Source organism: Pistacia vera, unplaced genomic scaffold (assembly GCF_008641045.1).
Source record: "Pistacia vera cultivar Batoury unplaced genomic scaffold, PisVer_v2 Contig343, whole genome shotgun sequence".
Taxonomy (NCBI): Eukaryota; Viridiplantae; Streptophyta; class Magnoliopsida; order Sapindales; family Anacardiaceae; genus Pistacia; species Pistacia vera.
The window spans coordinates 872,961-897,646 of record NW_022196161.1 but is presented as its reverse complement, the minus strand read 5'-3'; the positions used below and the strand labels follow the sequence as shown (position 1 = coordinate 897,646).

At 37.5% G+C, this 24,686-nt stretch overlaps 2 protein-coding genes and 1 non-coding gene across 3 annotated transcripts; all 3 read left to right on the top strand.

Moving 5' to 3' along the window:
* Nucleotides 1-2,892: 2,892 nt before the first annotated feature.
* On the top strand, nt 2,893-2,999 carry LOC116138768. The gene has a single exon (XR_004129346.1). It is a non-coding gene; the product is annotated as a small nucleolar RNA R71 (small nucleolar RNA).
* Nucleotides 3,000-5,763: 2,764 nt separating this feature from the next.
* On the top strand, nt 5,764-8,255 carry LOC116138744 (cytochrome c oxidase assembly protein COX19-like). Its single transcript, XM_031424428.1, has 4 exons — nt 5,764-5,927; nt 6,127-6,215; nt 6,765-6,862; nt 7,937-8,255. Exons 1-4 carry the CDS (start codon nt 5,918-5,920, stop codon nt 8,028-8,030), a joined length of 291 nt encoding a protein of 96 aa, XP_031280288.1. The 5' UTR covers nt 5,764-5,917; the 3' UTR covers nt 8,031-8,255.
* A 1,650-nt stretch (nt 8,256-9,905) lies between these two features.
* On the top strand, nt 9,906-12,737 carry LOC116138655 (G-type lectin S-receptor-like serine/threonine-protein kinase LECRK3). The gene has a single exon (XM_031424351.1). The coding sequence runs from the start codon at nt 10,117-10,119 to the stop codon at nt 12,529-12,531; it is 2,415 nt and encodes an 804-aa protein (XP_031280211.1). The 5' UTR covers nt 9,906-10,116; the 3' UTR covers nt 12,532-12,737.
* Nucleotides 12,738-24,686: the final 11,949 nt, after the last annotated feature.

Here is a 24,686-nt window from a genome sequence, read left to right as displayed (position 1 = left end):
TTTGGAGGTGGTAGTTTCTCAATGACTTCAATCTTCGCTCGATCTACCTCAATGTCGTTCACTGATATCCAATGACCTAACACAATCCCATCTCGTACCGTGAAATGACATTTTGTCTAATTGAGCACCAAGTTAGTGTCAACACATCTCTACAAAACATTAGACAAGTTAGTTAAACAATCATCAAAAGAATTTCCAAAAACAGAAAAATCGTCCATGAAAACTTCAATGGATTTCTCAACCATATCGGAAAAAATTGAGATCATGCAACGTTGAAAAGTTGCAGGAGCGTTGCACAAGCCAAAAGACATTCTTCGATAGGCGAATGTTCTATATGGGTAGGTGAAAGTCGTCTTCTCTTGATCTTCCAGCGCTATAGCAATTTGGTTGTAGCCTGAATATCCATCTAAGAAACAGTAGAACTCATAGCCCGCTAACCTCTCCAACATTTGATCGATAAACGGCAATGGAAAATGGTCCTTACGAGTTGCGAAATTTAGCTTGCGATAGTCGATACATACTCTCCATCCCGTGATTGTTCGTGTCGGAATCAGCTCGTTGTTGTCATTCTGGACCACTGTCATTCCTCCCTTCTTTGGTACCACTTGGACTAGACTCACCCATGCACTATCCGAAATTGGATATATGATTCCTGCATCTAAAAGCTTCAACACCTCCTTCTTGACCACTTCTTGCATTGATGGATTCAATCTTCTCTGTGGTTGGACAGTAGGCTTTAAACTTTCCTCCATTAAGATCTTGTGCATGCAGATTGAAGGACTGATACCTTTGATATCCACAATTGTCCATCCAATGGCCTTCTTGTACCTTCTCAAAATGCGCAGCAACTTTTCTTCCTCTACAACACTCAAAGAGGCATTAATAATGATTGGAAAAAATTTACCCTCTTCTAAAAATGCATACCTTAAATGAGATGGTAGTTGTTTGAGCTCAAGTGTAGGCGCCTTTGTGATTGGTAAAGTTGACTGAGACTCCACAGCTCCAATTTCTCTAATCAATTTAGCCTCGGGATGACCTAAGAGTGGTAAAGCTCTTGAGTATCTTAGACACTCCCTAATCTCTTCACTATCAACTTCATCCTCCTGGTCTCTGGAATTCATCAAACAATTCTCTAAAGGCAGAATTGGGTAGTTTGCTTTAAAATTCTGCTCTACTATGGTGTCGAGAACATCAATCTTAAAACATGAATCTAACTTAGACAGATGCTTCATAGACTTGAAAACATCAAATTCTACTTGCTCATCTTCTACCCTTAAGATCAATTTCCCTTGGTGGACATCTATCGATGTTCTACCCGTGGCCAGAAAAGGTCGCCCTAAAATCAAAGGTATTTCCCTATCTTCCTCCATATCTAGCACTATGAAATCTACTGGGAAAATCAGTTTATCTACCTTAATCAGGACGTCTTCGACTACCCCTCTAGGATTTGTGATTGATCGATCAGCTAATTGGAGAGACATGGTGGTTGGCTTCACTTCTCCCAATCCAAGCTTCCTATAGATGGAAAACGGCATTAAGTTAATACTAGCCCCTAAATCACACAACACTTTATCAAAATAGCAACTACCAATAATACAAGGGATAGTAAAACTCATTGGATCTCATAGTTTGGGTGGTAGTTTCTTTTGAATCAGCGCGCTGCATTCCTCTGTCAGTATGACTTTCTCGTGTTCCTCGAATTTCCTCTTGTGCGTGAGGATCTCCTTCAAAAACTTTGCATATTTCGGCATCTGTTCAAGCATATCAACAAATGGAATATTAATATGTAAACTTTGAAACATGTCAATGAACTTACCAAATTGCTTGTCAAGCTTCTGATTCTTCAACCGTTGTGGGTGCGGCAAGGTTGCCTAGCTTAAAGGAGTTTTCTACTCAGATGCACGGTTGCCGCGGCGACTAGATTCATCGCTGCAGCGATCGTTGGATAATCCTGACAAAATTTGAATAGCATCATAGTCGCCGCGGTGACCCGTTTCATCGCTGCGGCGATCATCCTTCCTTCTGACAGAATTTTCTTCCTTCTCACGATCGCTGCGGCCACCATCTTCATTGCCGCCGGGATCGTTCTTCTGATCATCCTTCAGGTTTTGTTCTATCCTCTATTTTTCACTTTCCGAATTTCCCAAATTTCTTCCACTCCTCAGGGTGATTGTATGTGCCTGTTCCTTGGGATTTTTCTCTGTATCACTCGGTAAAACCTCTTGACCTCTTCCCGCTAATATGTTGTGAATCTACCCAATTTGAGTCTCAAGGTTCCTTATAGATGCAGATTGATTCTGAACCAGGACGTCGGTCTTCTCAAACCTCTTGCTTGTCTCCTCAATGAACTTGGTTAATGCATTTTCCAAGTTTGATTTTTTCTCTTGAGGTTGAAAAACAGGTGCTTGTTTTTGCTCATTGTTGTTGCTCCATGAAAAATTTGAGTGTTTCCTCCATGCTGGATTATACGTATTGGAATACGGATTTCCTTGCCCTATTTGGAAATTGTTGACGTAGTTGGCTTGTTCAGGCTAAGCAAACTGGTTTCCCTCTTAGCAATCGTTCGACGCATGATTTCCTGCACAAAGGTCACATGTTAGAGAGGAAGATTCAATTGCATTTATTTTCAACACATTACCTAATTGCTTCTGGATGTTCGTAAGTTGAGCAGCTAATACAGTGTAACTGTCGACTTCGTGTACTTCCATTGATCTCCTTGTTGAATTTCTTTCTGGAGTCCTCATATAATTGTTGTTCGCCATCACCTCGATCAGATTGTATGCTTCTGCTGGCGATTTGGTGTTCAAGGCTCCCCCACTTGCAGCATTAATCATGGCTTGAATGGTTGGTAGCAAACCTTGGTAGAACGTTTGCACTTGTGACCAGATTGGTATACCATGGTGTGGGCACTTCCGTAAGAGATTCTTAAACCTTTCCCATGCTTCATACAATGACTTTGAATCTTATTGATAAAAATTGATAATCTCACTCCTCAGTTTGGCCGACTTGGCAGGTGGAAAGTACTTTGTGAGGAACGCTTGAGCCAACTCATTCCATGTTGTGATGCTTCCAGATAGTAATGAAATCAATCAAGTCTTAGCTTTATCCCGAAGAGAAAATGGGAAAAGCCTTAGATTGATTGCATCCTCGGATACTCCGTTATGCTTAAATGTGTCGCACAACTCCAGAAAATTTTCGATATGCAGGTTGGGATCATCATTAGGTAACCCAGCGAATTGGATCGACTGCTGAATCATTCCGATAATTGCTGGCTTAATCTCAAAATTGTTCGCTTGAACAGGTGGTCTCCTGATGCTTGAATAACAACCATCGACAGTAGGACTAGAATAGTCCTTCAATGCTCTCTGAACTGCTTCTGCACCACCCACTGCATCTCCTCCAACAATATGCTCATTCTCAACCTCTTGATTTTGCACATTCGGATTGACAAATCCTGTGTTAGCCATGGCTCTTTCAGATTCAGGTTGCCTCTTTTCCTTTCTCAACTGTCTAGCGGTTCGTTCGATCTCAAAATCTAGTGGATTAAGATCACCCCTACCTCTCGAATGTAAACTCTTTAGATTCTAGCTGAAAACAACAAACAAAGCAAACACAAATAAAAATTTTCAGTAGACAAAAATAATTAAAAAAAAAAATCAAGTTAGCAACTAAATATTTCGTATTGATATTGGTAAAACAAAATAGTTTCCTGGCAACGGTGCCAAAAACTTGACAGGCTATTCGCAAGTGTACGAAATCGTGCAAGTAGTAAAACTCGAGTAAACGAGTGTCGAATCCCAAGGGAACTACCTACCAAGTACCAAACTATTATATTCTATTGCTATTTGATTAAACTGAAGTTTAAGAATGAATTTAATGAAAAAGTAAATAAATTAAAAACTAAAAATTAAGTATTAAATAAAGGCAGAATTTGTAAACACTTTGAAGGAAAAATCAATATGATTAAACCTAGGGTATAGATTTCACACCAATTTAATCCTATGCATTGACATCTATTGTTAACCTAATCAAGCGTATTCTAAAAGCCAAATCCCCTCTGATTTTACTAACTCTCTCTCTCTCTTGAGCAATTAGCAAATTAACCCTTAAGTAACAACCCAAGATATCTCTAAGTTGGATTTAGGAGCTAAGAGATCATTAAGCTCTATGGAATTTACCAGAGCCTCACAGACCGCGGTAACCTATCTCTAGCGTTCGCTCAATCTATGGTTTTATTACCTAAGACAAATCAGGTTTCATCTCTTGATCTCAACCTAACCCATGATATCATTCAACTCTCGGGCCCTTGAGAATTGAACGCATTATACACAATAATAACACTTAGAATTAAAAGCTCAATAAGAATTAACAACAATCCAAGTCAACACATAATCAGAAATTAGGCTACATCTTAGCCCTAGAAAAGAGATTTAGTTTATAATGAAAATAACAAAATCCATCATTCTCTTTAATGACATCAGTTCAGGAAAGAAAAAGATAAAAACTTCTCTAATCGGTGAACGAGAGCTCTTGGATCCCGATCTCCAACTTGGTAGCCGTCTTCTTCCTCCTCCAAAAGTCCTCTTTAATTTCTTAAAAACTCTCTTTTATATCCCTGGGGTTCTTGGTCGTGTTTAGGAAAAAGATTAGAAAATTTAGCCCATTCAGATATGGATTAGGGTAATGAATTAACACAAACCCGTAACCCATCGCCGCGGCGATAAGAATGGTCGCCCCAGTGATCGTTTCTTCTGTCCAAAGCGTCCGTAAACTTCAGAATTAGATGAAGTCATCAACACAAACATTGTAGCTCTCTGAATAAGCTTCCAACGCCACTAGAATCGTCAAATTCCGACTTCTACAGCTCAAGTTATGACAGAAACATTGAGACATACTCATGATGAATAATTTCCAGATTTTCCGTAGCATTTTCGATGTACCACAACTCCCTCATTTTGACCCTGATTCTTGTGCCGTTTGTTCCTATGCGTTGTGAATCCTATCGACATCATTCTTTTCCCTTCAACAACCTGTTTGAGCCTGAAAACACTCAACATGCACCCGTGATCTCATAAATGGTATTTATGAAAGAATTAATCCAAATTCCACACTTTAAATATATTTTTCCATAAATAAACCAATTAAATCACTAACAAAATATCAACATTCAAGCTCTTATTACTACTCGAAATCATTACTTGTAGAAGAAGTTTCGACTCTGAAAGGTGTGAAGAAGAGAATTTAGTTCATGTTTTGAGATATTTATTTGTAATTTAATCGATCTTCAAAATTGTTAATCTACACGTGAATCAATTTAAATCGGGCTGGTTTGGTTTGGTTTCGACACTTTTTTGTTACACTTATTCTTCACTTTATATATATAAAATGAAAATGTTACTTAAAAACTTTAAAAATAACAATCAAACATGGTAAATTATCATTATATATTTATGTAATTACATTGTGTGATTATTATTTATGTAATTACATTGTGTGATTATTATTTATGTTATTTTTTTTAATGAAGTTTGTTTAAAACTCTAGATTTCTAGATAATCTAGTCATCACAGTTAAAAGGGTAAATTAAAATTATATAAAAAAATATTTTGATTTGGCTCGGAATTTTTTTCATTGACTCGATAAACCGGTAGACATCACGTGCCCGAATCAAACCCCTCGGATTGGCTTGGTCCGGTTCGGATGAGTTCTACACAGTACACACCCTTACTTGAATTGGAAAATTATTGTTTGGCGCAAAACTTTTTGGAATATCTTGCAGCCCACAACTACACAAACTATTTCAGTCGAATCATCTTTATCTGCGGTTAAAGGAATATAAATTAATAATCGCACAGACAACTTCAAATCCGGTCAGCAACACCACTGAACAAGCAAAACAGTCAAAACCCTTTTCAAAATGAGCGCAGGTAATACGAAAAATCGTCTCAACTGGTTTTGTTTTGTTTGATTTTCTTGTTTATCTTCGCATGTATTTCTTATAGAAACTTTGATGAATCACGAGAACGGTAACAAACAAGGAGAATCTTGATTTTATTGAGTGTTATGTTGATGAAAATTAAGAATGAAGTATGAATTAATTTATGGTATATATACTTGGGTTGGCAGGTGGAGCCTTTGGTGGCAATAGAGGAGTCAGACCTGTTCCACCTGAAAAAGGAATCTTCCCTTTGGATCATTTCCATCAATGTGATTTGGTAATCTCTCTCTCTCTCATTTTTAAAGATGAGATTTTGCTATGTTTGTGGTAGAGAATTTTACCGACCTCAAGAATAAAACTTGTAACATTGAAGGATATAGATCATTAGTCCTTCTTTCTTGAGGTTCACTCCTTAAATCATTGGTGCATAAGCTAACTTTTGTAGACAAGAATTGATAAGAGTTCGTGAAATTGCGTCTTTTAGTGAATTTACTTGGCAGTGAAAAGACAAAATTTTGCGAACTTCTGTAAAATTTTCCTTACAAGGGTTATGGGTTTTAAGTCCGCATTTTAGACATGGACGCAGTCTGGAGTATAAAACTTATAATGTTAAACTTCTTAATTATATCCTTTATTGTTGTAAGTTCTGCATTGCATATTGCAAGTTTTATGTTTCAGGTTGTATAAATCTGTATCATGGCTATACGATTTGTAACACTACCAAACATTACAAATAGATGCTTGTAAGCTTGGAAGGTTAGTTTGTTTAATTAAGAAAAGGATATTTGTTTTGTTATATCATTTTCACTTGGTTTTTTGTTTCTAGGAAAAGAAAGATTACCTTGGTTGTCTTAAATCTGCTGGTCACCAATCTGAAAAGTGTCGGCTCTTCTCAAAAAAGTATCTTGAATGTCGAATGGCAAAGTGAGTATTTCTTAACTTTTATTCTGTTTTTGAAATTGGGTTAGTGGATTTTTGTTTAAATAATATTTTTCTGTAGCTTATGACTTTTTAAAAGATATTGCTCCTAGTAGTAAAATAATATAGTGTTTTGATGGACTTTCTTATTAGGTTGCAATGTCATATCTCTAGTTTGGGTCTATATCTTAGAAAAGATAAAATAGAACAATTTTTTATTGTTTGGTAGCTTGTTATGTTCCCGATGGTTGCTCTGAGTTTCAAACGTGAAACAAGGCAAGAAGTCGTCTTATTCTCATCTGTCTTTGCTTAGCCCTAAAAAAGTAAAAAGAGTAATTTGATTAGTAGTGTGGTGACATTTTATGGAGCTTTTTAGGCTTAATTTTATCTGCTAATGGATTTTTCGATTCTTTTAAAGAGATTGCAGTAGGGGTTTAGTACTCGCAACTTGAACACATCATATGAATTCGCAAATATATTGCTTTGCTTTTTTTGGGTTACTATTTTTGTCAGTTTAGATTGTTCATGTGTCTGTGGAGTGCTTTGAGTAGTGCTAATGGTTAAAAAAGATTTCTAATACTGACAAAAATATGTTATATATTGTCACTTGGAATTTTGTCTAGATAACATATTTGGTGGTGAAAAATCTAATATTCATTTTATGCTATCTTCTCTAAAATTTTGAAAAGTTTGTTTACTACTTACACTGATCTTCCACATCCATATATTTAATTTTATTTATTTTTTTTATCTCTGTATCATATTCATGTTGTTCAGAATATTGCACGCTTGCAATATAACAATATTAATAATTAGACTTATGAAGTACTGCTTTGAACAAGAAATTCAAACCTGTTAAAGTTGTTAGTTCAAATTGATCAGAAATGCTACTGTAGTTTATCCTATGGTTTAGTGGGGAAGCCAGAATCAAGACTCCTTTTGCGTATTGCAGAATTAGAGAATGTTGCACGAAAATAATTTGTTCTTTTTCTCATTTGCATAATTCATTTGTTAACCGAACATACCTTTTGACATAAAGGCGTTATTTTATATCAATAAACTTTCATTGGTGTTCTGCAGAAACTTAATGGCAAAACAAGATTTGGCTGAACTTGGATTTAGAGAAGAACGTGACTTGGAAATTTCTAGAAAAGAGAATGTATCAGAGAATTGAATTTTGAAGCTGAGCACTGTAAATGTTAAGCATTATGGATTTGATAGGACATTCTATTCATCTTTGGAATGAGAAAGCACAGCAACCATGAATCTTTTACTTGTGTATTTTAACTGACAACTGAATAAATCATCTGCCTTTATTAACAATCTGATAGCTGCACGAACATGAAGAAAAACTTTCTTCCCAGAAGAATATAGATCATGATTCATGAATAACAGACCTTTACACTTGGTCCTGTTGAAGTACATCTATTACTTTGCGTTGATCACTTGTCAAATGGACTTTGCTTTCATCCTCCTAAGTAATTTTTTGCTTTGAAATGTCAAGAGTTCATTTTTGAACTTTAGTGGTCTAAATAACTTACTCTTATTCCCTCTTTTGGTGCAATCAAATTTTCAAATTTCAGCAGTAGCTGAGACTAAAGTTTTTCTTTGTACGAGTTCTTGGTGGACCTTGAATATTTGGAAAAGTTTTCCACTATGACTTTGAATCCAAGATCTACTAATTTGACGTGTGCTATACATGTTAAGAGAGAAAGAAGACTCGCCTAAAAAAAGTTCAACATAGTTTGATTTTCATTATAGTCGTATAAAACTTTTTCTTTAACATAATCCTATATGCATAAGACTACCTCGGATCTTGATCATATTTATTTTATGTGCTTTGTTCTATATCAAGATTGTTACACGTTGATTGTTACTACTCCCTTGTCCCATTATCTGGATGGTTTTCATGGTTTCTTGGTTACATTAGTAGATGTTTGAAGTAACCTATGGGTTGAGTTGATTGGGAAAAGCCATGTAAGAATGGTAGATGGATTTCTAGGTTTATAATCTCAGAGTTAATTTTTGTACTTGTTGAAAACATTGGACTTCCATAAAATTTAAGGATCGCTCATGGGTTTGTCTATAATTGCACTCAAAAGACTATTTGAAATAATCAACTAGAGAAAAAACTAATTACCTTTCCTCCATTTACTCATGTTCCATACATTACACCATAAAATTAATAATGAAAGTATATGTGGAGTCTCTGTTTAATAATTACATGTAGAGATTCTTGTCTTTCAACTTAGATATGTTTCTACCCATTTCCTGGTACCTTTCATTTTCTGTGAGGTCCCCCATGGAAAACCTTTAATTAAAATGGACCTTACCATTGTGATTGAATGAAACTTGAAGTGCACTCCACTCTCATTTTCTTTCATCTATTGCCAGTCTATATATCTAAGTCTTGTCTTTTACAGCTGTTTGTGTACTGTGTAGTTGGAAAATCACAGGGAATTTATAAGATTATATTTGTAGACTTTTCTACTGTACAAGGACGATAACTAGTAATTACAAGGACTATGTCTCATGTGATGTCTTATGTTTTCTGTGTTACAGAATCCTTGATACTGGAAAGATACAGACCATGAATTGTAGTGAATCCTTACATTTTTCAGGGCAACTTGCTCCTGCAGAGGTGCATGTCTTAGTCAATTGAATTTGTTCTCATCTCCCTGTATGATCCGTTTGTTGACAAGTCAGAATTTATTTTAGGGCTGCTCTAAAGTACTGTGACGGTAATGTGCATTATCTGAAAGAACCATCGGATTGCCATGTGTTCAGTTACTATTGGAATACCAAGAATTTGTTCTAATCTTTCTAAAATCTTTGCAATTTTCAATAATGTTGAAATTTCCATGCCATGCTTTCATAACGTGTTGAGTCATTTTGTTGATCAAGATTCAAACACTAACCTGCAAGTCAAACAAGAACCCTGGACCTTCAATTTATGATCCTGTTCTAGATCATATGACCAACTATCTTCAAATTTACAGGAATAATTTAAAGTGATCGGATGATTTTTGTTACATTTTTCTCATTGTTTAGAGTTGAAAATTCTATTTATAACAGCATTAAATCTTTGTACCTGGAAGTATTGCGTAACCCATTTACCTTTTCTTCCTGATATTTCATTTAAGCGGTCCGGTAACAATCAAAGAAGACTTGTTTGACTTAGATTTACAAACTTCACTTCTTTATTGGATTCATTCCTGGCTTTGTGGATGCATCAAATTTAAATTTATTTTGCTCTTGCAATGGCTGTTAATCTTCTTTTGATCTTTTCCTTTCTTTTTCTGCAAATATTTTCAGCTGTTGCTCAAAATAATGGTAACATAACCATTGGAGCTTCTCTATCGGCGGCTGAAAACTCATCTTCATGGCTTTCTCCGTCCGGAGATTTTGCCTTTGGTTTTCACCCTATTGGCAACAACAACGAGCTCTTCTTGCTCTCTATATGGTATGATAAGATACCTTCCAAAACCGTAGTTTGGTTTGCAAATAGAGATAAGCCTGCACCAAGAGGATCAAGAGTAGAATTAACTTCTGCTAGTGGGCTGGTTCTTCAAAGCCCTCAAGGCGACGAATTATGGAATTCTGAATCCATTAGAGGTACAGTTGCCTTTGCTGTTATGAGTAATACAGGCAACTTTGAGCTTTTTGACAGCAATTCGGATAAGGCATGGGAGAGCTTCAGGAATCCTGCAGATACTATGTTGCCCTCACAGACACTGGAATCAGGGGAGCTGCTTTCTTCTAAACTGTCAGATACTAATTTCTCCAAGGGAAGGTTTCGAATGCTAATGAGACCTGAGGGCAATCTTGTTCTTAACACCATAAACCTGCCCACTGACAATACTAATGATCCTTATTATGACACTGGAACTACTACTGCTTCTAATTCTTCTGGTGAAAGGGTGGTCTTCAATGAGTCAGCCTACTTCTACATATTGCTTAGTAATGATCAAAGATACTATCTAACCAACAGATCAATCAACCCTTCAACTAAGAACTTTTACTACAGAGCGACCATAAATTTTGATGGAGTCTTTACTCTGTATCAGCATCCTAAGAATTCAAGTAATGAAGGCTGGACGGCTGTTTGGTCCATACCGGATAATATTTGCAAGGCGAGCTTTACTGGAGTTGGTAGCGGCACTTGTGGGTTTAACAGCTTTTGTAGACTGAACCCTGGAGACAAAAGGCCTATCTGTGACTGCCCAAAAGGGTACTTTTTATCTGATCCAAACAATGAGTATGGTGACTGCAAACCCAACTACACGCAGAGCTGTGCGGATGATGAAGAGGGTTCTCCAGCAGATTTTTATGGTTTTGAAGAGGTCATAAACACTGATTGGCCAACATCTGATTATGCACTGTTGCAGCCTTTTACAGAAGAGCAGTGTAGAGAATCTTGCTTGCAGGATTGTATGTGTGCTGTTGCTATTTTTCGATCCGGTGATATGTGTTGGAAGAAGAAGCTACCACTATCAAATGGCAGATTTGATAATACTCTTGATGGTAAGGCTCTTATCAAAATCAGGAAAGGTAATCCTCCTCCCAGAGGCACTCCCGCTTTGCCGAGACCAGATAAGGAGAATCAGAAGAACAAAGACAATTTGATGATTGTGGGATCAGTACTTCTTGGTGGCTCAGTTTTCTTCAACTTTATGCTGATTACTTCAGTTTGTCTTTGTTTTTTCCTTGTTTACAAGAAGGAACATCGACAAATTCCTCACCATGGTGATGCCGTGGAAAAAAATTTGCGTTGTTTTACTTACAAAGAGCTTGAAGAAGCTACAGATGGATTCAAGGAAGAACTGGGAAAGGGGGCTTTTGGCATTGTTTACAAAGGGTTCATTCAAATGAGTTCTGTCACTCCGGTTGCTGTGAAGAAGTTGATTACTTTGGTGCAAGATGGCGAGAAGGAATTCAAAACTGAAGTAAATGTAATTGGCCAAACTCATCACAAGAACCTGGTTCGCCTGCTTGGATTTTGTGATGATGGGGTGCATCGTTTACTCGTATATGAGTTCTTGAGCAATGGAACTTTAGCAAGCTTCCTTTTTGGTGATTCAAAACCTGGATGGAATCAGAGAACACAAATTGCTCTTGGAATTGCAAGAGGACTCTTGTACCTACATGAAGAATGTAGCACACAGATTATCCATTGTGATATAAAACCTCAAAACATACTTCTTGATGACTACTACACCGCTCGAATCTCTGACTTCGGACTGGCGAAACTTTTGATGCTTGATCAGAGCCATACACACACTGCCATTAGAGGAACAAAAGGGTATGTTGCAGCTGAGTGGTTTAGGAACTTGCCCATCACGGTGAAAGTGGATGTTTTCAGCTTTGGTGTGCTGCTGCTAGAGATAATTTGTTGTAGAAGAAATGTGAACATGGAAGTAAGTGATGCTGAGGCATTGTTGACAGATTGGGCTTATGACTGTTATCTTGAAGAAAGATTAGATGCTCTCGTGGAGTTTGACATGGAGGCCTTAAATGACAAGAAGAAGGTTGAAAAATTTGTGATGGTTGCCATTTGGTGCATTCAAGAAGATCCATCTCTTCGGCCGACTATGAGGAAGGTCACTCAGATGCTTGAAGGAGTTGCTGAAGTACCAATTCCTCCATGTCCATGCCCATATACCATGACAAATTGAATAAACTCTTGTTGCTTTTAGGCTATACCTTTCAATCAGCCAGTTAGTATTGTTGTTTCCTATATCTTCCTTTAGGTAAGTACACTGTTAATCACGTTTTATCTTAAAGATAGATGGTGAATTGTGAGGGTGTAGCTTAATTAGATACTAAGCTGTCAATGTTATTAAGTTGATAAATTAATTGAAGTTTCTACCGTCGCTCAGTACTTGGTATTATTCAGTGAAGTCCCTTAAGGTCAAAGTCTAAGTAGACTTAAATCTTGTACAGCTTCTATTCCATAAGGTTCTTGGCAGATTGTTTTGCCTTTATACAAAATTTCCATGGATGTCCAATCAATTAGCTTTGAGTAATATATGTAGTTGCTTTTAAAAGCAGTCTATATTTGGGTTTCGGATTTTTCGCCTAAAATAAACAAGATTACCACTATATGAGTTTTCATAAAAAAAAAAAACCATTTAAATTTATAATGCTAAAGAAAATCTTTAATAAAATGAATATATGTGCATTTATTCAATCACTTAGATTATTTAGGTCTTATGCATTAATATGACCTACGTGATCCATCATAAGGGTCAACGTTGGGAAATAGAGGGTAGCTTTCATACGGAGTGAGAATTGTAATGGTAATCGCAACAACATAGAGCATAAATAGTATCACGTCACGATTTGAGTGTTTATTGATTATTCAATAAGATTAGTCCGTTAATTGATGTTGCTTATTTAACATTATAAGCCTAGACCTTACCCATTTTTATTTAATGTGGATCATCACATTCTTCCACATCTAATCACGTGGCACCTTTGTCACGTTCCATATTTATTATTGGACAGTTCAACTTATCCCTTTGTCAGTTTTTAAAGGGTTGGTTCAACTCATCCCATTGGTCGCTTTTAAGGTCCCACTTAGTGGTCCAACTCATCCTGATACTATTTCTTTATTTCTATCCATGGATCGCAACATTCTTGTCATTGGTCATTTTTTAAAGGGCTCACTTAGCAATCCAACTCATTGCCACCTGGTCATGTTACGTTTGACACTGCCACTAGTTGGTTCGACTCACCTCTTCGTTGGTTTGTAAGACTGCAACATTCTCCTCACCTAATCATGTAACGCTTGATTTCATAATTAGTCGATTGAACTCACCTTGTCGATTTTTAAGGGGTTCACTTAGCAGTACAACTTCCTGTAGCATTATTCTTGACACAACCCATGGCTGATTTAAGGGGCCTGCATAACTAAACTAACTCACCCTTTTTATTTTTCTGAAATTACTTGTCATGGATTGGGCGCTTGCCAATTAACTAAAGGGACATGATTTGAGTCAATGACATTAATCCCCCTTAGGTATTATATCAAAAAATTCCCTAAGGTTTTGGAAATAACAAAAATCCCCATGTTGTTATGCTTTATAGGGACGTTTGGATCATATAATATTTTATTATACGGGTATTTTATATTAACGGAAAGAAAGATCACCTTGAAAATTACTAAGAATGTTTAGAAAATGTGTTTGGTTGGTTCGACTAAATTGATGAATAATATGTTTGGTTGGGAGGATAAATAGGTAAATATATTATATAAATTACTAAGTTGCTTTTATTTTTAACTATTAATATAATAGTTTTTTTTATTATTATTTTATGATCAGTTTTAACCCCCTGCATTTGAAATTTTGCTAAAACACCCTAACCATATAAAACTTTAATTTGTAGCAAAACACCCCATCAACCCAAGCCACTGCCGGTAGTCCAGCACCCACCGTCGACAGTCCACGAAATGGTGCAGCTGGCCCTATATGGTCAGCGTTCGTCGGCAAAGCCGAAAAATGGCCATGGATCACAAATCCATGGCCAGAAAACAACTAGATCTATGGCCATTCACAGCCACATCTTTGGCCATGAAATGGCCATAGAAACGCCAGATTTGGCGATTTCCGGCCATGATCTGTAAAGGCCTTAACGACATAAGACTGACCAAATCCTGTCAGTCATGCACCATTATGGCGACTGACGTCGGTGGCTAGCGGTGGTGAGTCACGGTTAGTAGGGTGGTCTTGGGTGGTTGGGTTCTGTTCAAATTTATGCTTTGTTGTTGGGTGATTTACCTAAATCTCAAATATTGGAGGTTAAAAGGAATTTATTTAAATAATATAATAATAATAATAATATATAATAATAGGGTAATTCAGTAAAAGCTTCTGTTGATAATATTTATTTTTCCAACCAACTTAATTATTTATACCCACTAATCTAACCAAATATATTGCTATAACATTCTCTCATAATTTTAAGGTAATTTATCTCACTGGTAATCCCACATTTCGACAATAAAACATTCTAAACCAAACGACCTAGGAGTTTATTTCCTATTTAAAGAGCACGCTTGGGTCTTGGTTGTATGTCAAAAGTCTTTTACTTCAATTCAATGTACGGTGTCAAATTTCGGGGCAGTTTATAAAGGCCATTTCAAGTTTGCATTTAATTAAAAGGCTATCAAGTTTTAAAATGTTAACTAAATCGCCATATTATTGATTAAGGGTAATTAGTGCTTAATTAGGATTAATGAAGTATTATGTAATCTTTTCAAAATATACTATATTCCATAAACCCGAAATTGTGCAAACAAACCAAAACACCTTCTCGCCATTAACGCTTCTCTATCTCTGCATCTTCTTCTTAGCTTCGTCTACATCTTCTTCTCTCTGCATCTTCTCTTCCATCCTCCTTCTCTGCATCTTCTCTTCCTCCTTCCTCTATATCTTCTTGTCCTCCGCCTTAACACTTTATTCTCCTCCACCATTAACATCTTCTCCGCCAAAGATCCCTCTCTCCCCTCCTCTCATTTCCTCTAAGTATGGTACTCCTTTTTACTTTTATATTTAGATTTACAAAGATTTAATAGGATGGGGTTTGGGTTATGATTTGATTTAGTTGTTTAGGTTGTTGGGTTGTGTTTGATGTACTGCAAGTTGAAATGAGTAAATTTGTTGAAATTTGTTCTGGTATGTGTTCTCTGGGTATGAAGGAATCGATTATAGGTGGAGATGACTGAAAATGTGTTCTGGGTATGATGGATCGCTAAGCGATCTGGCGATCTGGTGGATCGCTTAAGCGATGATGGTAGGTCTAGTATGCAGCAGATAGATCGCTTAAGTGATCAGGTATGCAGCAGTAGATCTCTTAAGCGATCAGGTATGCAACAGATAGATCGCTTAAACGATCTGGTAAAAGTCGGTGTATAGGAGTAGATTGGTTAAGTGATCAGTAAATGACATAAGATCGCTTAAGCGATCATGGTTATTCATACTGGATCGCTTAAACGATCACTATCGCTTAAGCGATCCAGTATAAATAACCATGATCGCTTAAGCGATACATAGACCATATAGCGATATGCAGATTCTTTTTAAATAATTTGAACCCTTAGTACAACAATTAATTTTTTTTCTTACATTCAGGTAGTTAGCTATTATTACACATGGGACAAGTTGTTTTGGGTGTTGAATATTTTGGTGAGTGGTGGAGGAAGGACGTAGCAGCAGTGGATTGGGAAGAGCAAAGAAGCTATACCAATTGCTGTGAGCACAGAGGTTAGTTTTGATGAGTTGATTAATGAAATAATTAGAAGAGGTAATTTGACTTGCTCGCGTAGTGATATAGTTGTGAAGTATGTTTAAGCAGAGTTCCTGAACATTTAAGGTACCTCTGTTATATTAAAGTCGGATGAAAGTGTGAAGTTATATTGATGATGTGGCCGATAATGGTTCGAGGCAGATTTTAAGGGTTTCTCTTTAGAAAAACCGTTCGGAAGTTGGTTCAAAGGAAGGGGATAACGAGGAAGTAGGCAGAGATTTGCCTGGTTTTAATTTGAACTACGAGGCCATTGATTTTTAGTTGAAAAATCAAGAGTAGACGGTGAATTGGGTGGTGGGAGGACACTGTAGAAGAGGTTGGTGATGGGGGGCAGAATGAAAATGTTGAGGAGGAGGACCCGTAGATGTTCCCACAGATGTAGAGATTCCTTTAAATACAGATTAGCAGAAGACTTAGATTGTGAGAGAAACACCATGGTCGTTTATGCAGGTTCAGAGAGGGCAATTGGAGGTAGTAGTGAATTAGCTCATGTTTTTACGATGGATCGGATTTGCACATAGGGTATTTATTGACAACAAAGAGGAAGCGGTGAGGAAGCTAAAACTTGTTGCCGGAGTAGAGTAATTTGAGTTCATCATCAAAAGTCAAATTCATTCGGTGTGACGGTTGCCATGACCGAAAGTGCAAGTGGCGGATTTATTGTAGAAGTTGGCGGAGTCGGAAAAATTTATGCTTAGCATATACCCGTGAGCACACTGTGGTTTGGAACATATTTCAGGTGAGCATTGACAAACGTCCACTGATGTTATTGGACAATTTGTCAAAAGTCGGTTCGTTAAAGGGAAAGGTCCATCTCTAAAGACATTCAGAGACTTGTGCGCACAGAGTTGGATGTGCTGTTAGTTACTGGAAATGCTGGAAAGGGAGATACATGCACAAGATTTTGTGAGGGGCACGCTAGAGCACGGGTATGTAGTATTAGAAGCGTACCGTTATATGCTGAGTTGACAAACCAAGGTAGCAAGACGGCTTTGAAGGGGACAGGAATATGATGTTTAAATATTTTTTTTTGCTTATGGTTTCGCTATAAAGGGTTTTATAAACATGAGAAAGGTGTTGGCTGTTGATGGTTGCTTTCTAACGGGAAAGTATAGAGGTACATTGTTGGTGGCCACTGCATAGGACAGCGAGAATCACACATATCCTGTTGCATGGTATGTGGTTGACTCTGAGAATGATGAGTCTGGACTTGGTTTTTTCAGTAGTTAGGTACAGTGTGCCTGACACTGACGAGTTGTGCATATATCTGATAGGCACAACTCTATAAGAAGGGGATTGCCACTATTTACTGTCAAGCACATCACAGATTCTATATGAGGCATCTGGTGGAACATAAAACAAAAGTTAGTATGCTGGGCCTCCTTCAGACATACTACATGGCAGTTAAAAGCTTATCGGGTTGATGCGTTTGAGGAGCAGTTCCAGCAAATCCGAATCAAGGATTAGAGGTTGCTAAGTATCTTGAGCATGACGTTGGTTTGAGCGATGGAGTAGAGCTTACTTTCCTAGAAGAAGGTTGATGTCATGTCCACGAACATAGCCGAGTCCATAAATTCGAAGTTTAATAGAAAGAGAGTTTCCAATAGTTTCACTTTTTGATGTAATCCAAAGGACACTGTCGCGGTGGTTCCATGAGCGTCGTACGGAGTCAGATAATTTTACTATAACCCTTTTCTGTCAGCTGAAAAATTATGCGAGAACGTATGGAACTGTCAAATCACTGTTTGCCTATCCTCTTAATGCTCAAGAGTTCATGTGCGCGGCTATGGTTCGGATGCGCTAGTTAACCTTGTTAGAAAAACTTGCAGCTGTAAAGTGTTTGACATTCAACGTTTACCTTGTCCTCATGCACTAGCAGCACTGAAACACCAACGGAAGCTAGATTTTGGTTCAAGAATTACATGGAACTTTGCTCTCTTCTCTATATGACAAATCACTACATGTTAGCTTATTCAGAACGATATATCTGGTGCCTCCAGAAGAGCAGTGGGTAGTGCCGCCAGAGGTAGCTAACTTATCATCCACTCGCCATTCAAGAAGACAGCAAAAGGGGAGAAAAAGAGTTGAGTGTATTCCATCAGCCTTTAAGGTTCCCCGGAAGATGAACAAGTAACCTGGCCACAAGAGAAGCAGTTGCTAAAAGCAATTATATGTAGATCCAGAAAATTAGGTTCGAAGAAGGATGAAATCAGGGAGTTGCCAAGGCCAACCGTTGATGAGTTATGTTTCAATTATTGATGTTATAAATTTTATTGTTACCTTTAATAAACCTCTTTATATTTCTGTTAGATGGCCTTAATATTTGTTGTTGATTTTAGTTTGGAATTAGGTTGTAAAGTTGAGGAGAAAGTATGGAATTAATACGTGTTGGTTATTTTAGTTTGTCAAAATTCAGGAGAAAAGATGGGAAAGTTGTATTGCCCATGCTCACTTAGCGACTAAGTATATCGCTTATGACAAGGGTGTTCATACAGGATCGCTTAAGCGATATGACTCATCGCTTAAGCAATCATGCACCTTAAAATCGACTATTTTGCCCTCACACATGATCGCTTAAGTGACCAAGCGAAAAAGGGAGGAATCGCTTTAGCGATAAAACTGATCGCATAAGCGATCATGCCCTAGGCTGATTGAATTTGCCATCACATGATTGCTTAAGCGAATCCAGTAACGCTTAATCGACCAGGCGAAAAAGACAGGAATTGCTTTAGTGATATCACGGATCGCTTAAGCAATCATGCACCTTAAAACAGATTTGAACTACCCATAACATGATCGATTAAGCGATGCAGGATCCTTAATCGACCAAGCCAAAAAAGCGATCATGATGATTGCTTAAGAGATCATACACCTTAGAACAGTTTTTAATCTGCCCATCACATGATGCTTAGCGATGAAGATCGCTTATCGACCAAGCGAAAAAGAGCGAAATCGCTTAAGCGATCATGTGTGATCGCTTAAGAGATCACTGACTTTAGAACAGATTTTTAATCTGCCCATCACATGATCGCTTAAGCGATGAAGATCGCTTAATCTCGACCAAGCGAAAAAGAGTGTAATCGCTTAAGCGATCATTTGTGATCGCTTAAGAGATCATGCACCTTAGAACAATTTTAATCTGCCCATCACATGATCGCTTAAGCGATGAAGATCGCTTAATTCGACCAAGCGAAAAAGAGCGTAATCGCTTAAGCGATCATTTGTGATCGCTTAAGAGATCATGCACCTTAGAACAAATTTTTAATCTGCCCATCACATGATCGCGTAAACGATATACGACGCTTAATCGACCTAGCGAAATAGAGAGGAATCGCTTAAGTGGTATCAAGGATCTCTTAAGCTTATGCAGCACCTTTAAAACTAGATTTTTGTGCAAATGATTTTGCACAGTTACGACTCCGTACATAAAATTGTTAGTTATTGGCAATTGTGTGATATAGACGTAAACATCTACACTATATATGTTTGATAATAATGTAAAAGAATTATAGTTTTATTAAATAGAATAACAGTTATGTTCCACTGAACAAATCGTACACCTAAAGACATTTTATTGCTCGAAGTTTTAACATCTTTATGTTCGGAGAAAAGAAGAACCTATTTGTTCCGAGAACTTGCATGGTTACCTAGTTCTCTTCAACCCTATATATTTAATATAGACGGCCACATTCTACACCATATATGTTTGATATAGATGTACAGAACTATATATTTAATAAAATCTAATAACGGTCTTGGTTCACTAATCGAATCGTCAAACCAAAGATGTTAGAGTTCGAGTAATAAAATGGCTTTAGGGTTGAGATATGGATAAAGAAGAAGACAGTTTTTGCTTGTGCAGATGGTTTTGCAGAGTTAGAGCTGGCTTCAATAAATGGCTTTAGGGTTGAGGTGTACGATTCATTCAATGGAATATGACCGTTTTATATTTTAATTAAACATTAGTTCTTTTACATCTATATCAAACATATATGGTGTAGAATGTGGCCGTCTATATAATATATAGGGTTCAAGAGAACTAGGTAACCATGCAGTTCTCGGACCAAATATGGTTCTTCTTTTCTCCGAGCAAAAGATGTTAAAACTATCGAGCAACAAAATGCCTTTAGGGTGTATGCGATATCTAAATAGTAAACAAATCTTATCCTTCATTCTCATAACATAAAGGGTGCGTTTGGTTAATATTCGTATCATATTTCAGAAATGTTTGTTTGTTTTTATTTAGAATATTAGCTTATATTTTTAATTACTTTTAGCCTCTTAAGTTTATTAATAATCAAATACCCCCCGGAGTAATTTTAAAATTTAACAAATACACCCCCACCTACCAAAATACACCGTCGGAAAAGGCCATATCGACGCCGGCATCTAGCCAGAAAAGTGCGTTAGACGCACACGGTCACATCGACCACGGATGTGGCCCAAAAAGACTAGATCTACGGCAAGATCTGCCGTAGATCTGGTATTTAAGGCAGATGTGGCCGTCATTGTGGCCTTTCCTTTGGCCGTCCATGATGGCCACATGTGGCCTTTTCCGGCGAGATCCAGCATCGATCTAGTGAAAAAAAAGCCACACGGTGAATTGCCACCGATGGGACTTTTAGGCCGTTGTCACACATCCGACGACTCTTGGTCGCTTACGCGATTTAAGATTGCTTAAGCGATCTCTTTCTCAGGTAGAATCAAATCTGCCCAGATCTAGGATCTCTTAAGCGAGTCTCTGGGATCTCTAAGAGATGAATCGCTTTTACTATTGGTCGCTTAAGCGATCTCTTCCGAGGTAGAATCAAATCTGCCCATATCTAGGATCTCTTAAGGATCCTCCGTGATTGCTTAAGTGATGAATTGCTTTACTCTTGGTCGCTTAAGCGATTTTAGATCGCTTAAGCGATCTCATACTGGGCAGAATCAAATCTGCCAGATCTATGATCTCTTAAGCGATCCACTTGGATCGCTTAAGCGATAATTGCTTTAAACTCTTGGTTGCTTAATCGATCTTGGATCGCTTAAACGATCTCTTACTGGGCAGAATCAGATCTGCCCAGTTTTGTGATCGCTTAAACGATCTACAGGATCGCTTACGCGATGATCGCTTTTAATCATGATCACTTCCGAGCATCTGCCATGAAGAATCGCTTAAGCGATCCCTTGTTATCTCTAAGCGATTCTTCTTTTCAAATTGGTCGCTTAGCTAGTAAAGATCTCTTAAGCGATCATTTGGGGAAAAATGTTAGTCGCTTAAGAGATATATGTGGTCGCTCATATATCGTTTAATCGATCATGAAAAAAGAGAAAATCTTACATTTCTCCTGAATTATGTAATAATCTGTCTTTATAGAGGTAATTTTGAAATAACTGTGATGTGATACATTCAGAGGCAGAATCATTTTCCTCCCAAATTCGAAAGAATAAGCAAGCAAAATGAAGTCTTTATATCAATCTAATCCATCAAATAAAAATGTAAGAGGCCACATGAATGAAAGTTAAACTTAAAATCATTCATAATAGTGCCAAAACAAATAAATACTTAGCCCTGGAAAGCTTTCAAGTTCGGTATAATCACTATCAGAGATCATTGTTTGGAACCATGGCTTGCCACACTTCGACGATAAATACTGGTTTTGCCTTAGTTAATTTCATTCAGTTCTATAAGTATCGTGTTATTAGATTTGTTAACAATGGCAAGGAAGTAGTTTTACTGGATTTGTTGCATAGTCCTTTGCAACGGAGTGAGGATAGCTTTGGCAGAGAAAAAGTTGAGTTTGAATCAAGAGAAGAAGATTTGAGCAACAAGAGTCCTTTGCTCTTAAAATGAATCCTGTGACAAGCAAATCCCAGTTTGATTCTAGGGTAAAACCCATTTGGAATCTCTCGTCATAGTTGAGTACATAGACGAGGTTTGGAATCATAAATCTCCATTGCTGCCTTCTCATCCTTGACCTCCGAGCTATGCTAGATTTGGGGTGATTACATCGACAAGAAGGTTAGCAAAATTTCCTTTGTTCTCATAAATTATTTAGTAAGAACCACCAAAAAGACCTATATGCACGATGCAAGCCCGACGCGTGACCTGGCATCGGTGCACTATTAATAAAAAGACTGACGCCAAACCAGATGCTGGGACCTAGCGCAGACAAAAGTGCCAGATGATATTGGTATTTCTCCATACGCGGAGGCCATACAGGGCAACGGCGTAGGAGGTTGATACCTGCATCGGGGGTAACAGTTTTCCTCCAACGCAGGCAGATGGCACGAGGAATATCGATATTTCTCCTTAGCCCTCAAGTAGTATACAAGGGAGGTTTATGCGAGAAGAATAGACAAAGAAAAGCTATGACAAAATATCCAATTATTATGATTTACATCTTCTTAAATATTGACAATTGGTATTATGAATGCAGATCTATCCTGCTGGAAGGATGTTGGGGACATCAGATCATGAAGTGAAGGAAGCATCAAAAAGGACTCATAGAGATATTCAAAGTCGGAAGGAGACTTGGAGACAAGCCTTATTATGTTGGAGTTGGGCCTAACTCCTCAACCAAAATGCCTTATTGTAGTGGAGGATTGCCCACTCTATAAACCCATTGGCTTGAGTGTGCTTTGTGATATGGGATCTCCAACACTCCCCCTCACGATAAGCCCATATGGCCACTTGCCTATGAATGTAGGTAGTTTGACAGCCTACCTCTGGTCAATCACTCAGCTACATGGGGCTGGCTCTGATACACTGTTGGAGTTGGGCCTAACTCTCACCCAAAAAGCCTTATTCAGTGGGAAGATTGCCCACTCTTATAACCACCCTTGGCTTGAGTGTGCCTAGTCGATATGGATCTCCAACAATTATGGGGCGACACCTTTGGCTTTGTAGATGTGGCCATCATTCCCTACTACAGCTTTTTCATACATTTGGCGCTTGGAAATTTTCAGCTTTGAAGCTGAGTGTCCAAAGCTGTCTCTTGGGCTAGAGATGCATGCAAAAGACCAGTGTTTCCAAGTCTCTATGTGATCAACACAAGGTTTTGAAGTTGTTTTAGAGCTCAAAAAGAAGTCGGTTGAATAAGAGATCCAGCTTTATTATCATGTTAAAAGTTATGTAATTTTCCTTGAGAGTGAGTGGTTTTATTTCTTGTCTTTCTTTTAATATTGTGTGTTTTATTGTCTAAGTTTAGCTCTTTGTTATAGCAGCTTTGTATGGAAACCCTTTATGGCCCAGGCCAGGGTGTCGGTATTTTCTCGTATGCATTGTGCCTAAGTAGTAGGAATACACTATGCCAATGCCAGCGGTGTTGAGGTATAGGTATATGTACCCTAACACCATGTGGCGTTGATGTACTAGAACTGCACCGGGTTAGGGTTGGGTCGGTGCATATAGTTTTGTCTGAGTGTGCGGCTTCTGTGTAGATTGAAATTCCTGTGACCATATACTTGTCATTGCAATTCTTGTCTTATGGGTTTTGAATTTGTTACTATAAGAAGTGGATTCTGGTAATTTGAAGTGATAGAATTCCCCCATTTAAATAGAAAACTAACATAAGCAACATCGCAAAATAATTACAATGTTAAAAGCAAAATGAAATGAATACTGGCTACTTGGCGGCCATGACTGGCACTTCTCAACAGGGACTTGTCATCTGTCTTTAAAGGTGCCTAGTAGGAGAGCCACAAGCTGATATGAAGATAGGCTTTCATATTGTGGGAACCAAAATCTTTTTCTTCCTATACATTTTGGCAACCATTTTTTCAGTGGGCGCTTGGCCGCAGAGATAAACTAAGTTGTAATGGTTTAGACAAAACTATATTCTCATATCCTGTCAATTTGAAAGCCAATAGGTTGTGTCGAGCCAGTGATTTTAAGGCCAAAATTGAGAGTGTTTGTGATTTTTCCCTTCATAATTGGTTCCAACCAGATTGATATTCTCTTGCAAGTCTTCTAAGTCAAGTCACCTTCAAAACTTTTGTGTTTGCATTTATTTTTTCCTCTCTGCTTGCCCCAATTCAAATTGATTGATACAGTACAATGAACTGATATGCATTTACACACATATTCATTTTAAGAACCATTATCATATTGACTGTTGGAATGATGAGGAAATAATGATACGGGACTTAATATATTGGTTTATTGAATCGTTGATGAGATACCTCTTGTTGCCATTTGGAGTAGCTTCTCATTTTCTCATGCACTGTGGAGATACATTTTCATTTCATGGTTCTCATGGCAACTAATCTTTGTCATGGTCTCAATACAATTTTTTTCAATATGAGATGAATATAATATTATCTAGGATCTTGCAAGTCTTCTAAGTCAAGTCGACTTGAAAACTTTTGCTTATACATTTATTTTTTCCTCTCTAGAAGTCTCACCTCTTCCTCTTCTTGTTAAGGTTGTGTGAGTCAAATTTAATCCAAATTAGTATTGTATTAGGACATGAGTTTTTTTAATATGTTTTTACGTAAAATGTTTTCTTATGAATCAATTAGGAATGGAATACATTGT